Here is a 16,692-nt window from a genome sequence, read left to right as displayed (position 1 = left end):
CAAGCACCACGTCTCGCTATGTTGCGATAAGGGTTATTTTCCATTGAACATTTATTTCCGTGCACTGTTCTCGTATTTAGCCGTTCGTTCTTCCTGCTAAACTCTTTCTAGTATGCGTACTCTGTACTTTGTTATTTGTCTTTTAGTGGTTTCTGAAATGAATCAGGGATTTGGTGGAAGCAAATGGTCTCGTCGGCTCATTTCTCGATGATGGTTGAATCCTCGGTGGTTTTTGCTTTACACGAACCTACACGAGAGCTTTCCCATTAAACAGCCTCGTGACAATACCATACTACTATCCGCCATTGTACACTATAACAATGATTTCTTGGCGCTAGTAAAGCACCTCTTTTGTAAGGAGTTGCGGTAAATGCCAATAAATTACACTTACCAGCTACACTCCGTAAGACTACTTACGATGGATAGTAATATTACAAACGACGTTCACAGTATAGCGTACGTGACAAAGTAAACGCCCGAGAAGCAGCTTTTCACTTCACCTGCAAAAACAATGCAGTGGTGAAATGTCAAGGCACACAAAAAGAATCAGCCTTAATATATGGTATAACTGTCAGTTCAAGTGCAAGAATAAACAGAAAGGAAGAGAGGACAAACGGATATGCATGTTATACCATGCATGAGGACAAACAAGTATGCATGTTATACCATGCATGTCCAACTAGCCCAACTTTTGATTCTGTCTTAATATTTGGTTCGAACAAACGTCACTACGTTCACATGAATGAGCTTTATTTGAAGTTAAAATAAATTCTGTAATAGAGCGTAGCCAAAGCCTGAAGTGATAGGAAAGTGAGACTCGCTGGTGGTTCACAAATTAATTTAAACTCCTTTATACGAGGCAAGGGCTCTAGTTTCAAATGGTGAAGACCAGAGCCAGGAGAAAAGACATAAGAGCTGCTGCGCTCGAACAGGCTTGAGGGGCAGCGTTGTACTCTGGCACTATGCGTCCGATGACAGTGTGGATCAGTTTTTCCATTGCACTCCCGTCGACCTGGGAGCACACCGAACTGTCGATCTTGAAACGGGTGGCACACTTGTTTGATTCGTTTTTCAGCAACCTGCAGTAGAAACAATCATATGAGTTAGTTTCCTCCATATAAAAGCTAAAAACTGACGAATCATACTGCATGCTGCTGCGGAAAGCTTACTAAAAGTTTTCATCGGTTCAGCAAGGTAAATTTTCGGCCTTAGTATAGGGATATGTCCACATAACTAAGCGTGAAACTGAATGGGGGGACGCGACAAAGAGCACTTCCATTCAAATTTAGTGAGAAGAATAGTCGTGAGACACTGTCTTTAAATGCGCTAAGCAAATCGTGTTTCCGTTTGATCGCGGCCAGGCTTAAGTGAGAGTGAAACCGCAATTGCAAGCAGAATACCGTGACCACCTGTCGGTCAAAGACTCCCTGCTCAAGAGATGTTCGGGTTACCAGTAAAATTCCACTGCCGTTATAGATGTACGAAATAATATCGCGACAATGTCCCACCTACACGAGATTGCCCCACCTACGTAACTGATTTATAGCTGGTATTTGCACCGTAAACTCCTAAGAAAAGAACGCTAAGCGTTAAAATAAAACAGGCGCTTTTCCGAAGCAGCTGCAAAACAAGTTCCCACAGCAGTTATCAAGCAGGAGATATAAATCTGCGCTCTTCACGCCTTTCAAATTTAGCGTAACTTGAAGTAGCTAGATGTACAGCTTGTTTTCTAGTTCGAAAATATTGGCAGGTTATGTAGCTTACTGCTGCTTTTGAGAACCTCATGCGTGACCTAGCACTGCTTATGGGTGTGAAGTACACAACATATGCTATTATCGGCTTCATAGTGTTTGTCAGCGTTCAGAAATATTCTGACTTGGTATTATTGTGATAGCAATTATATGAACATTCTCAGCTGGATTTCGCAGCCGGCGTCGGCCTCGACGTCAATTTCATGCACCGTATATATATATATATATATATATATATATATATATATATATATATATATATATATAATTGTAAGAAAGAACAGAAAATCCATAAAAAAGTCTTCGTAGCGTGGAACCGAACGTGGGACCTCCACGTCATGAATGCGAGGCGTTAACCACTGAGCCACCGAGGGGTATACCTTCTTCGACGTTAAAATGGCAAGCTATTTATATCTATCAGTTGCCGCTGTGGGCGGGAATCTCGGGAGGGGGGGGGGAAGGGAACTATCGTGTTTTGAGCATTATCAGCAAGATAGCGCAGTGAGCTCATGGTGGCTCTCATCTCTCACGCCTAATTTTTCCCGCGTAGAGATTAAGGGGGTGTACGCTCGATCGCGCGCCCTTAATCACTGTGGGGAGGATCGCACTCTCCTACGTATTTCGTTGTAGTTACCGGGCGCACAAAGGTCACGACAATTGTTGCACATTCTGCGTTTACTAAAAGGGCGCGCTTGCCAGACAGGGCGAAGTAACAACTGAGATGCTTATTCGCGTTCATCTGTATCTGTGAGTACGTTTCGTGCGTCATTTGTGCGTGAGAAACATGGGGAATATTTCGATTTGCTTAACATTGTGCGCGTGACCTTCCAGTTTGTTCCTATCAAGTTCATTGCTTTGCCTTTCAAGCAATGTTGCAACTTTTTTCAAGTTCGGTAACTTAATTTGTAAATTACTCTAATAAGCTCACTTAGGAAAAAGAGTTGCATTTTATGCGTGAAACATAATCGACGATAGTGCATTACAAAGCTCAAAGATACAACACACCCACTGGTGTCTCATGCACTCGAATGGTTATCTGTTTTTTTTATTCGATGAGTCAAAGCCTTTCCAGTTTTACTACTGTTTTGATCGGCCTCCCTGGCATGGTGCCACTTGGACGTGAGACGATTACGGAACCGCGCTCCCAGAGAGGACCAAAAAGTGACGACGACACGCAACCAGAAGAGCTGATTGATGATGAGTGGGGTTTAATGTCCCGAAACCACCATATGATTATGAGAGACGCTGTTGTGGAGGGCTCCGGAAATTTCGACCACCTGGTGTGTTTTAACGTGCACCCAAATCTGAGCACACGGGCCTACATTTCCGCCTCCATCAGGAATGCAGCCGCTGCAGCTGGGATTGGATCCCGCAACTTGCGGGTCAACAGCCGAGTACCTTAGCCACAAGACCACCACGGCGGGGCGCCCAGAAGAGCTGAGTTACGTGACTTTGCGTATATAGGTACCGGGTGCGTAAAACATCACTGATTGAAAAATTTGGCGTTATTGCAGGAATGCATAACATTTTTGCTTTGGAAGATTTGTGGTGAGCAGTGGTTATCTTCCTCCCACTCACCTTCCATTCTCTTGCAGGGTTGCTTCCACTCTTTCTGCCTTGGCGAAATAGCGAATGTGCCCTGTGTGGCATATATATTAAAAAATCGTGAATAGGGGTTGCATCAAGTCCACGTTTCGATACAACTCCTGTTCAAGTATTTTTTATCGCAAGCCTTCATTTTGCCCTTTCTAGCATTTTTCGGATATATAGTCTGTCCTCCCAGTGTCATGCAGTAACTTACTCGAACTCACCAAAAACATTTCGGTCAGGGAAACATCTCGTGGAATGTTTCAACGAAGCAGCCAACACCCAAGCAAGGTTGCCAACACCCAAGATGTGGCAAAAACTCTAATCACATATTGTCGTTTAGTTGTGAGATTTTAGTGTTCAAGGCACCTTGGGGGGAAAAGCAAATGCAGATGCATTGATGTTGGGAGCTATTTGATGTTGAAGATATGGGCGTGAGTGAGAGTGAGAATTTATTAGAAGGCAGAGAGGTCGGCCTGAGCTAGTTCGCTCTAGCCTGCTACTCTACACAGGGGATAAGGGAAAGGGGAAGGAAAGAGGGATGAAGGGTGATGATGGGGACAAGAAGAGGTGGTGCGTATGTACAGTAGCCACTTAGCATAGTACCCTACAGTCTAGTTTCTAGTCCAGTGGTTTTTGTAAAGTCTAGAACAGCCTTTGTAGCAGTTTTTGACACTGTTTGGTCGTTCATTGCTGACAATATGTGGCTTTCACTCAATGGTGTTCGTCCAATGCTTGCCAACGTTGCAGTTAGCATTTTTCTTTGTTATGGGCGTGACTCGACAGTGTCAACCGCACACAATTCTGCGGCATAAAGAAGGTTGCAGATGTAATGCACTCACATATGTACGGACAAAAAACTCGCCGCCAGGCGTAAGGATGCTCGAAGTTACGAGCATTAAAAAAGTTACATCACTTGCTTAGGCGGGTGTGTCCTCTGAGAGAAAGTTTTGTGCCACGGCTGTTGTCGGGTCACACTTCCATTCAGCATACATTTTGTCGCCAAGAGGCAAAAAAAGCTGTTTAGAATTTTCCGTGGGGTAATGCATTCGAAGACATCGAGATCCGGAATACTATACCGTAAGACTCTAAGCGTTCAATTTAAACACAGCATTCTTGCGCTTACTCAACTTGAAGCATATAAACGCTTTTAGATCGAAAAAATGCGACAAATGCGCGTGAAGTACTCTGCACTCGCTAAAATTGTTCAACTCCACACTTTACAATGCAGCCATCCGAGCCTATCGCTATACCAGATGTAGTGTATGCACAACCTTCAGAAAGGTAGCATATTTATACGCGCAATCCTTATTTTCACTTATGTTTCATTATTTTTTCGCCCACAAAGCCCGTCTGGGATGCTTAACGCAGGCTGCACCTGGTTGTTCTGGAGGGCCCATTATTGTGAGGGATTATTGTGAATCGCTCTGTTAAAATTGCACGCAAGACGAGATTATTGTAAATAGTGCTGTTAAGATTGCACGCAAGACGCGAACACTCGATATTGTTCCACATCACGGGCAACAACCAGTGATAAGGCTGAGACATTCAACGACAAAAGTGTTAATGCCAACGTGCTTCACCGCTTGTCATTTTATCATTGGCCGATGCTCTGTGCGCCGCTGTCAGTGCTAGTGTGGTCCTGTAATCTGACTTTTCATTTACCAGCTACAAGTTCGGCCAAATAAACAGTTTGACCTGAACATCCAGTGCGCTTCCTTCATTCACGGCACGAAAACGTGATATCTGGGGTAGGTGCTGTCCGGCCCATGTACCGAACGGCGTCTTCCAGCCGTGAGTCAAGTCCACACCGTCAAGGTTACGTCGACGCCAACCTCGATCAGCAAGCTAGCCGCAGGCCACATGGGCTACATCAAGAGCACGGTGCTTTACCCGATCAGACTCGTAAACCAAAGGCCACGACCTCTACTGCTACAACTATGACAGACCCCGTGTTAACGCTCACAACGGTCGTAATGCAGCAGCTAAGAAAGCCACCGGCCATCCGTGGATTATCACTTTAGGACCGGGATACATGGCTGGAGATGTACGACTGAGTGACCGCCTTCAACCAGTGGACTCAGAAGAGAAGCTGCGTCGCGTCCAGCTCTATTCGGAGGACGCAGCGAACACGTGGTTCAAGAATAGGGAGTCCACCATGACAACATGGGACATCTTCTGGACCAGCTTTCTTGTCGTGTTTGTAAGCGTCGTCAGAAAGGGAATAGCTTCACTGGCACAGTTTTCAAACGAAAGCGTCACAATCTTTGCGGAAGAGATGACCAGTCTGTTCCGCCACACCGACCCTGACAAGACCGAGTCAAAGAAGGTCCGTTTGCTCATGCGAGGAGTTAAGCAAGACCTCTTCATTGGGCTGGTGCGGCACCTACCCTAACCGTTCAGCAGTTTGTCTAAAGACTACGACGTTCGAGAAGATGGCCGAAATGTGCACCCGCAGTACAATCACCGAACGATGCAAGACAACGCAGCTATTCACACCCTCGGCTCCGAAGACATATGTGAAACAATTCGACATATCGTACGGGAAGAGCTACGGAAGCGTTGCCTTCGTCGCAGCTCCAAGTACACTAGATCGCCTCTATTGTCCGAGAAGAAACTCGGTGATTGCATGGAGTTTCCGAAACACCGCAGCCTTGGGAGGAAGCCATGAGCTACGCTGCTGCAGTCGGGTCATTCCGTTCCACCTCCGCGACAATGCCATGACGCCGCACAACCGCATTACCGCCACCACGTCGCCATCGCTGCCGCCACAGCCGTACCATTCGCCTGCTTGAAAGCGCAGTGCGCCAAGAAAAACCGGTGTTTGGCGTGCCCCTGACATCCGCCCGCTATGCTGCCACTGTGGGGAAGCAGGCTACACCTACCATCGCTGCCAGTGCCGCCAAATGAACTTGCGTAGACTCACCGTCAAAGCGCCGCGTCCTCAGCTCGGCTGGAGACGACATGACATCACCGACTACCTCGCAGGAGCGCAAGAGACGCCCTGACAATCTTTCTCATCGCCTTCGCCAGGCCGCTATAGATCACCACACCACAGCCAGTACACCGGCCATTTTCGGTGACGATCTCCAAGCCCTTACTCAGAAACGTAAGGGCAGCAACTGAAGGAGGTGCGGTTGTTGTGCGACGAACTACCGAAGATCTTCCGTCACCGCCACTGACGACGACGACGCGACGAAACATAAAAAACCTGCCCCACCACGAACGCACCTCAGACGTCGAGACTTCGTGGCCAGAAGAAGACCTGATGATGGAACGTGGAATCAGTGGAATAAACCGACGTAGCCACGGTGCGACGCCGACAACCAACCGCAAAGCAAGACGACGAACAAGTGATCTTGACGTCCCCGTCGAAGGTCACAGCGTCAGCGCTCTTGTCGACATTAAGCTGACTATTCCGTCATAGGTGGGGCATCCGTCGCCAAGCTGAAGAAAGTAAGGACTGCTTGGAATGGACTTGAAATACGGACTACTGGAAGCCAGCTGATAACACCAGTGTGAGTTGGCACGCCAGAGTCGCAATCTACAACTGCACTTAACCAGTCAGCTTTGTTATCCTACAACAGTGCTCCAGGGACGTAATACTTGGGATGAAGTTCCTAAATGACCATAGCACCATCATCTACCTGAGGTCGGAATCAATACCGCTAGCTTCAGAAAAAGCGCTGCCCTACTCGGCGCCGGACAACCACGCATTGATTGAATTAGAAGAACATGTCACCATCCCGCCTTTCGCCAGATTCAACATTTCCGTTGCCACGGAAAAAGCCGCAAACCTCGAAGGCGTAATCGAGAGAGATCTCCTAAATCGTCAGTAGCAAGAGGCATTGCCGAGCTGCGTGACGAAAAAGTGAATGTGGTGTTGACAAAGTTTAGGCACGAATATAGGTACCTCAACGTCGGTATGATCATCGCCTACACCGATGAATTCGTGGACGCCAGCAATGCTTTCAGCGTTAGCAATGCTGCCGAAGCTAGTTCGACGAATCAAGGTCCCCAACTAAACTTCAACGTCAACCCGAGCCTTCCGTAGTGCGAGCAGGACCAGCTTAAACCCTGCACCTGCAATTTAAGGAGTGTATCTTGTGATCATCAGGAATTCGACAAACCCCAGTCGTGAAACATAGTGCCATAAGAGAAAAAAGGGCCCGACCAGTTCGACAGAGCGCGTATGAGTTTCGACGCGCCAACTCAATGCACTGAAGAAGCAAGTCGACGAAATGGTACGTGATGACATCATTCAGCCGTCCATTAGTACGTGGGCATCAGCCGTGGTATTAGTGAAGGCGTTCGATGGCACCGTACGTTTTTTCATCGATTGCCACCGTCTGAACAAAATCACGATGAAGGACGTGTACCCAATCTCACGTATAGACGACGCCCTTGACTGAATCCATAGCGCGAAGTACTTTTGGTACCACAAGACCGGCTATTGGCAAATCGAGGTTGGCGAGAGAGATCGAGAGAAGACTGCGTTTATTGCACCAGACGGCCCCTTCGAGTGGAGTTTTGCCCTTTGGTCTTTGCTCGGCGCCAGCGGCATTTCAGCGTGTTAAGGATACCATGCTGGCTGATTGAAATCCCTGACTTGCCTCGTGTACTTGAAAACGTCGTCGTGTTTTCCTCAAGCTTTGACGAGCATCTGCTGCGCCTTGAAGTGGTACTTCGAGCTATCAAGTCCTCCGGACTCACCCAGAAGTCAGAGAAGTGCCGCTTCGCGTACGAGGAGCTCTTGTTCCTGGGACACATGGTAAGCAAGTCTGGAGTCTGTCCCGACCCGCAGAAAACAGCCGCTATCGCAGAATGTCCGCCACCATCTGTCATGAAGGCCGTGCGCTGATTCCTCGAAATATGTGCCTATTACAGGTGTTTCGTCAAATGATTTTCCCTGATCGCCAAGCGGCTAACTCAACCCACGAAAATCAAATGAAACAAAAATGAAATAAGAAACGCGCGTGGCAATGAGACTTTTTATATTGGCCTCCACATGCTCGTAGCGCCAACCTCCTCTGTCCCCTCGCCCCCCCCCCCTCTTTCCTGGAGCCAGCACGTCCGGACCACTTGATGGCTGGAACGTGTGTATACCACTTAGTCAGGTGTCCCTGACGTCAGGAAAAGCTCGCGTCAGCAAATTTCGCACGCTTCTCGTTCATCACGCGTGCTATGGACCCTCCAGTTATACGATTACGCGTATGTGGTGTGCGTGTGTGTGTGTGTGTGCGTGTGGGTGTGTGTGGATGAGCATACGTGTGGGCGAGTGAATGTGGGTGCATGTGAATGCGATTGCTTGTGTATGTGTGCGTGTGCATGTGGGCCCCTGCGCGAGCATGCATTTAGAGATCTCTGTTCGCGCGTGTGTGTGCATGTGTGTCTGTGAGAGCGCTCGTGTGTGTGAATGTGTGTGCCGGCGTGCGTTTCTGCTTCTTGTGAGTAATCGCAAGTGCATATTGGCTTTTGCACAGGATTGTGTGTGTATACGGGCGCGCGCGCGTGTGTTTTTGTGCATTCGCGCGCGTGTATGTGCCTGTGCACAGAAATCTGCGCAGCTGTAGGCGCTTGCATGCGTGTGTGAAGCGTGCGCATTTATGTGCCTGCGTGTTTGGATTGTGTGCGTATGTGAGTGTGTATGTATGTGCGTGAACGCGTGTCCATATGGCGGGTGGTCTGTTTTGTGTGTGTGTGCTCAGCGTATGTATTTACGTAAGTCATGCGTGTATCACGTGTGTATGCGCGTATGTATGTATGTATGTATGTATGTATGTATGTATGTATGTATGTATGTATGTATGTATGTATGTATGTATGTATGTATGTATGTATGTATGTATGTATGTATGTATGTATGTATGTATGTATGTATGTATGTATGTATGTATGTATGTATGTATGTATGTATGTATGTATGTATGTATGTATGTATGTATGAATGAATGATTGTATGTATGTATGTATGTATGTATGTATGTATGTATGTATGTATGTATGTATGTATGTATGTATGTATGTATGTATGTATGTATGTATGTATGTATGTATGTATGTATGTATGTATGTATGTATGTATGTATGTATGTATGTATGTGCGAACGTGTCTGACAGCAGCATCAGTACAGAGAGGCGTCAGGCCTGCTCACGTCGGTCAAGTGAATTACATGAGCTTCCTTGAGCTCCCCAATGAACCACAGTTAAGGAAGAAATTCTCCTCTATGCGTTTAATACATAACAGAATTGGTGAGATGAGAAAAGTTTATGGGGTTTGAAGTCCAAAATCTACTATATGATTATGATAAGCGCTGTAGTGGAGGGCTTCGGAAGTTTTCACCACCTGAGGTATATTTTCGCAGACCTAAATGTAAGCGCACGGGCACCAAGCATTTTCGCCTGCATCAAAAATGCGGTGGCCATGGCCGGGATAGAATTCCGCAACTTGCGGGTCAGCAGACAGACCACAGTGGGGATGAAACTCTTGGGCGGCAGCTGCCCCTACGGGAGGTACCTGGTTCGATGCCCAGTGCCGGCCGGCCACCCACTAGTTTCCAATGGGTACATGCGGGCTTCGGGGCGATGCCGCGGCACTGGGGTGCAAAGCTTCTGACACCTGGAGGACTCCAAACCCGTCGCGCGGGACCAGTGATTGTTAGCTGTCCAGCACAGTAACGAAGGAGCCACCAAGGCGGGTGCGCGCGTTAACGACAGCCAAAGCAGCTATATAGAGGTGAACTGCTCAGCTCAACGCTGGTACTTATTTTTTTCAAAGTGTATTCATTACTATTTAACAAAACGTCTTTAAATATAATATGAAGTCTTGGTTTGGAAGACATTTATTAGGCCGAGGAACCGGTAGCCGACAGCCACGATGAACGAGCCATGATGATAATGTACAGATCAAGAGGATGTGTATACTAAATGCTCACACTAATTCCCCCACGTGAAAGCGGCCAGCCTGGCCACGGCAAGTCAAGGGGACAAGGAACATCGCATGAAAGGCTTCATACGGGAGGCATGGACGACCTTAGTAGTTCGATAATGGCGATCTTCTGGGGCTACAAGTGGCGTCACGAGAGAACTCACTGGTGAAGTCTCTTCGAGAACTCTATACGGCCCAATAAACCGTGACCGAAATTTGTCGCACAAAGAAGATGTGCGAATAGGCGTCAAGAGGAGCACTTCGTCTCCAAGTTGAAATGATACAGCACGATGCAATTCATCGTAAATTAGTTTTCTCTCTTGCTGTCGGGCTTCAGTTTTATACAAGCACGTCGGCGACACTGGGCTAGTCGTAAAACATAGTCGTAAACCCTAAGCGGATGGAGATGAATTTGCGTGGCAGGTAAAGAAAGGGACGTCCAGAAAGAAATTAGGGGAGCGTTTATAAACTATAGGTAAAATGGCGACTAGCCGTTTGTCCGCTGAATGGCCGTATTGTAGGCGAAAGTGACGAATGGTAGAACTAAGTCCCAGATATTGTGGTCTTGTTGATTATAGGCGGCGATCATGCCAGCAAGGCTGCGGTGGAATCACTTAGTGAGGCTGTTAGACTGCGGATCATAACCAGGGGCAGTCTTGTGAGTTGTGCCGAAGGCGTGAAGCAGTTGGTTCACTAGTTGTGAGAAGAAGGCTCTTCCGCGGTCACTGAGCAATACACGTGGAGCACCATGGCGCAGTATAATGGCTCGGACGGTGAACTCGGCCATTTTAGAAGCTGAATCAGTAGAGACAGATGCCGTCTAGGCGTGGCGCGTCAAATGGTCAATGGCTATTGCTATCCACTGGTTTCCAGCCACATTGACTGAAAAGGGGCCATAAAGAACGACGTCTACAACTTCGAATGGTGTAACTAGCACGGAAGAGGCTGTAGTGTACCGGCGGGAGCAGATGTTGGTAGTTTTCTACATTGAAAGGTGGTGCATGACCCAACGTACCGAGGTACGCAATTGGTAATGCCTGGCCGAAAAAAATCGACCTCGAGAGCGATCGTAGGTTTTATGGTAACCAAGGGGACCAACAGTAAGACCGTCATGAAGCGCTCAGAGGACTTCGGATAGAAGCGATCGGGGCACAACGGGAACCCCGCACTGACCGTCAGGATGTTGAATTTGGCCGTACAGCACCGAGTTTGCTAGTATAAGTTGGGAAAGTTGGCGATAGAGCCTCGCATTAGGTGGTCGGGAACTGCCAGTGAGGTAACCTATAGTACTCCGAGAGTATAGTTCAGCCAGCTGTCGAGAAGAAAAATCGTGGTGGTCGTCTGAAGGCAGCTGGTCTACAGAGGCAAGAGAGGGAACCGCCGTAGACGTGGACTTCGAAGGTGTGTTGTGCAAAGTGATTGCGGAAACGCCGAGTGGAGCCGCTGGTAGTGGTCCACGAGAAAGAGCGTTGGCTTCACTATGCTTTCTGCACACTTGTATACAATGTCGACATCATACTCTTGTAGGCGCCGAATCCAGCGGCCGAGGCGTCGCGACAAGTTCTTGAGTGTCGAACGCCAACATAAGGCATGTTGCTCGGTCACAATGGGGAAATGGCGGCCTCGCAAATAGGGACAAAATTTCTGCACTGACCAAACGATGGCGAGGCACTCCTGCTTGATAATAGTGCAGTTCCTCTCGGCTGCAGAGAGGACGTGGCAGGCGTATGCAACGACTGGCTCTCGTGAACAGTTGTCACGTTGTGGGAGCATGGCTCCTAAACCACGGCCGCTAGCGTCTGTGTGCAGAAAAGTTGCCGCATATCGTGAAAATGGGAAAGTACAGGGTCGGTCGTGAGAGCAGTCTTCAACCTGTCGAAAGCCAATTCACATTCTTCAGACCTCTCAATGGGCGTACCGGAAGCAAGTTGCTTATAAAGTTGTGCGGCTATGAAGGCAAAGTTTCGTATGAATCGCCGAAAGTAAAAGGTGAGACTAAGGAAACTTCGCAAATCTTTTGGTTTGTCAGGGTGAGAAAAGTGAAGCACCGCAGCAGTTTTATCAGGGTCTCGAAGAATTCCGTCCTTGCTCACGACGTAACCGAGGACCTTGATAGATGTGCTGGCGAAATGGCACTTCTTGGTGTTGATTTGAAGACCAGCACTCGCAAGACAAGTCAGGACTTCGTCCAAGCGTTGCAGATGTTGAGAAAACGTCGACGAAAAGACAACAATGTCTTGGAGGTAACACAGGCAAGTCTTCTATTTGAGGCCACGCAGCACGGTGTCAATCATGCACTCAAAAGTCGCGGGCGCATTTGATAGACCAAACAGCATAACATAGAATTCGTGTAAGCCGTCCGGGGTTGCAAACGCCGTTTTTCTTTATTATCTTCATGCATGGGATGCGCTACTAGCCAGAACGCAGGTCGAGCCTCGAAAAGAATTTAGCACATTGTAATAAATCAAGGGCGTTGTCGATGCGTGGCATGGGGTATACGCCCTGATCTTATTCAGTGCCCGGTAATCTACGCAAAATCGCACTGAACCATCTTTTCTATGCACCAGAACGATGATGGACTACCAAGGACTGGTTAAGGGTCAAATTATCTCCCGTTGCAGCATATCTTTGACGTTTTCCTCAATGATTTTTCGTGCGGCTACAGAGACGTGGTACGAATGGTGGTGTACAATGAATGTTCCGTCGGTTTGAATACGATGTGCTGTAGAGGTAGTCTGGCCCAGGGTGGATGAATAGAGATCAAAAGAGTTTGCATGCTTTTCCAACAAATCAAGCGGCTGCTGCTTCTGCGAGTCTTCAAGTCTCTGCTGATGGCTGCTGTGAAGGCGGAGGAAGCAGCATGATCTGCAGAATGGCCTTTAGAGATGAAAGGGGTAAAAGGAACGGCACACACAGGCTCCCGATTGGCAACGCAGGCGACAGTAGTGCCCCCGCGGCAGTAAAATTTTACCAGGTGTGGTGCTCGTTGCAGCGAGGAGAGCTGATTCATTGTTGAAGCGAGCCACACCTGACGCGAGACCAATGTTTTTATTAAGGCAACGGAGCGATGGAGTGACCAAATGTCACCAGAGTCGACGTCGTTGAACTGAATCGAAACTAAGTTATGTTGGTGTGGTGGTAGCTCAATGTCTACAGCAGCGATGAGTTGAAGTGGTCTGTACGTTTCGTCGCTGGGCAAGTAGTCGGTGTCAGTAAGATGGACGACAAGTTGTGCACAACAAGTAGCCGCGGCGAAGGAAAGTAAGTCCCAGCCTAAAATGAGTTGGTGGGAGCGCGGGGATAGCACAGCAAATTCTATTAGATGAAAAACGTCGTTGATTGATTGATGATTGATATGTTTGATTGATGATTGATATGTAGGGTTTAACGTCCCAAAACCACCATATGATTATGAGAGACGCCGTAGTGGAGGGTTCCGGAAATTTCAACCACGTGGGGTTCTTTAACGTGCACAGGGGCCTACAACGTTTCCACCTCCATCGGAAATGCGGCCACCGCAGCTGGGATTTGAACCCGTGACGTGCGGGTCAGCAGCCGAGCACCTTATCCACTAGACCACCGCGGCGGGGCAATGTCGTTGATTAGCACACGGGCTGTACAGAGAGCGGAAGGGTGAATCGTTGCTCTATGCGCTGTAACCAGTGTTGGTGCATCATAAGGCGCCGTGACTTTTCGAAGACGGGCACACAAATCAGCACAAACAATATAAAAGGTAGCCCCATTGTTCACCAAAGCCTCAACGTCCACTCCATCAACTGTGACTGAAATCATATTGTAAGGATGCGCTGGAGGAATCGGAGTCTTGTATTGGAATGCATTTATTCTCCAAAAAAGCTGCATCACTTAGTTTTCCGGATGACATTTAGAAGTGAGGGAGGCAGGCTGAAGGTGATAAGAGGAGTGACGGTGGGCCGACGGTGAACGGAGTCGGGTTCATTGAACACTGCGCAGTTCAGAAGATGCTGGTGGAGATGGAGCCCGACGCGGTGGAGACAAATAACGGCGGCCCTGGTAGAAGGCTCCTCCGGTATAGTCCCGTTCGCGTATGTCGTAACCTCGACGCTTGTCGTCCTGGTGGTTGCGGCAAAAGTGTGAAACGTGACCGCAATAACCACAATAACAGCGCGTAGGGTGAGTCGATCCATAAGGAGTGTGGTAGCATGCGTTAACTGCACCGAGAGAGACAAAAGTGAGAGGAACAGATGAGGGCTCAGGCGGTGGTGACGAAAAGCTCGTGGAAGGTGCGGCAGCAACCGTTTGTGGCGGTGACGTTGAGCTGAGGATGCCTGATGGCGCAGTGGCGCCATGCGAGAATGATGGGAGAGTGTGAGGGGCAGCCGGCTGCAGGTGGGCCATGTGGGTCATGGACGTGAGCTGCTCCCTGATGACATCCCACAGTGACGTTGAAGAAGACTGAATGTCGCACACTGTAGGTAGGTGGAATCCCATTTATTGTAATTCTTCGCTTATAATCAACCTTATCGTATCTCGTACGTTCGGATTCACCGTAATACGGGCCGCGTCACAGTCCGGTTGCAGACACATAGACTCAAGATCAGCGAGGCGCTGACAAGTTGTCGCAACGTGAGCAACGGTAGCCGCATTCTGCATTGCAAGGGAATGAATGCGGTGGGTGAAATCCCCGTAAGAAGCTGCCGCACCTTGTCTGACTCTGTCATTGATGGATCAACCCGGTGGCAAAGTGAAAGAACATCCTCGATGTAGGATGTATACGACTCCCCGATGTGCTGTTTCTGAGCCGCGAGAGCTTTCGTTGCGAGAGCTGAACGAACAGCTGGTGTGCCAAAGACATGGCGAATCTGATCTTTCAAAACTGGCCAGTCGGGGATGTCGATGAGGTGGTCGAAGAACCACGTCTTCGTGACATCCGTGTGGTAGAATGAGACGTGAGTGAGTTTGTAGGTGTTATCCTGCCCGGTTCGCAGCACCGACACGTGGAAATCGTCCTGCCATTCTTTCACATCTTCCCCGCGCATACCAGCGAAGGGATGGGGTTGACGCTAGAGGCTGCTAATGGGGTCAGAAGGCGTGGCACGTGGTGGTAGAGTGGGAACGACTGCAGCACCAACCTCATCTTGCTGCGACATATTTGCGAGCAGCTGGTCAAAGTGGTGACCTGAACGTAGCTCCAGGGGGTAGAGCTGTCTAGATGACAATGGGGAATTGAAAAGTACCCTCCACCACGTACGAAGTCTTGGTTTGGAAGACCTTTATTAGGCCCGAGGAACCAGCAGCAGACAGGTACGATGAAAGAACCAAGATGATAATGTACAGATGAAAAAGATGGGTATACTAAATGCCCACAATATGTTTATTGCGATGCTCTATAGGAAGCTGACTTTCATCACAATGATTGTTTGAAAACATTGTGAATGCAGCTTCAGCGAACCGCTGGTAGGATCTACGTACCGTGCGCACCACGCCGACCAGGGAAGGGCAGAAATCCGAGAATTGAGGAAGGAAATACGTGCATGGAGGAGATAATTGCTACTTTCCAGATCAAGGGGCTTTAGAAAGCAGCAGAGTGGTCTTGTAGTGCCATCATCACCATCATCATTTCTCAATCACCGTGCCGCGCCTCTCGCGCAGCTGATGCTAGCTCGAGCGGCGCGAGGTTTAAAACGAGCTAGCGAACTTGGTGTGTCGGACGTGGACAGCCAGCGCGTTTCTGCTTCAGGTGTGGAACAAAGTGGCGAGAGAACGACACGACCACGTTGGCCGCCGTCCCGTCTTCTTTCTCTCGCTACATTGGTGACCCGGAGAACACGCCCTTCGCCGAGCGGCCCGCTGCCATGTCCGCAATTCTGCCCGCCAGTGCCGCCGTTCCAATCGACCTACCCCAAGGTATGGTTCATGCAGCTTGATGCCGTTCTTGCGTTGAATGGCGTCACGGACCAGCCGCTGATGCATGCCATTCTTCATGACGCCCTTCCGGTAGAGTTGCGTTATCTTTCTGCCACTTCAACCTCCAGCCAGCAGCTTTACGATGACCTCTGCTCTGCGGTGCTTGCCAGCTTTGGCCTCACCTACCACCCGCTGCCGGGAACCCGCGACTTTCAGGTTTTCCCTGCGTCGCAGCGTGCTGGACCCTCCGGCCCGAAGCTCTCATCTACTGCAACCTAACTTCCCCGACAACGTCTCCCTCCACGTTTGGTCCGGCCACTAGCGCAGTGATTCTCGCACGCGGTCACAGATCCGACGAGGTTCTGAAGGCGTTCCTGCTGCCGACAACCTGTCCACCACGAAGTGCGTTTTTTTCGAAGTCCTCGGCCGATGGTATTGTGGCACGCTTGCTACCTGCACGTTTTCTACGAAAGCGACGGCACGCAACACCATAGCCCCACCAGACTCCATGACGACCACCTTGCCGCCCGCCTTGGAGCC

The 16,692-nt window shown here is 48.9% G+C and overlaps 1 protein-coding gene across 1 annotated transcript in view; it reads right to left on the bottom strand.

Annotated features, from left to right (window-relative positions):
• Positions 1-733: 733 nt before the first annotated feature.
• The window catches only part of LOC119178436 (uncharacterized), a 131,273-nt gene continuing 115,314 nt past the window's right edge, over positions 734-16,692 (bottom strand). Inside the window, exon 5 of the mRNA XM_037429638.2 lies at positions 734-1,079. Within this exon, the coding sequence (XP_037285535.2) occupies positions 875-1,079 (205 nt within the window). The 3' untranslated portion in view covers positions 734-874. The remainder of the gene's footprint in view (positions 1,080-16,692) is intronic.

This window comes from Rhipicephalus microplus, chromosome 1 (genome assembly GCF_043290135.1).
Source record: "Rhipicephalus microplus isolate Deutch F79 chromosome 1, USDA_Rmic, whole genome shotgun sequence".
Lineage (NCBI taxonomy): Eukaryota > Metazoa > Arthropoda > Arachnida > Ixodida > Ixodidae > Rhipicephalus > Rhipicephalus microplus.
This window is presented reverse-complemented; position numbering and strand designations above follow the sequence as displayed.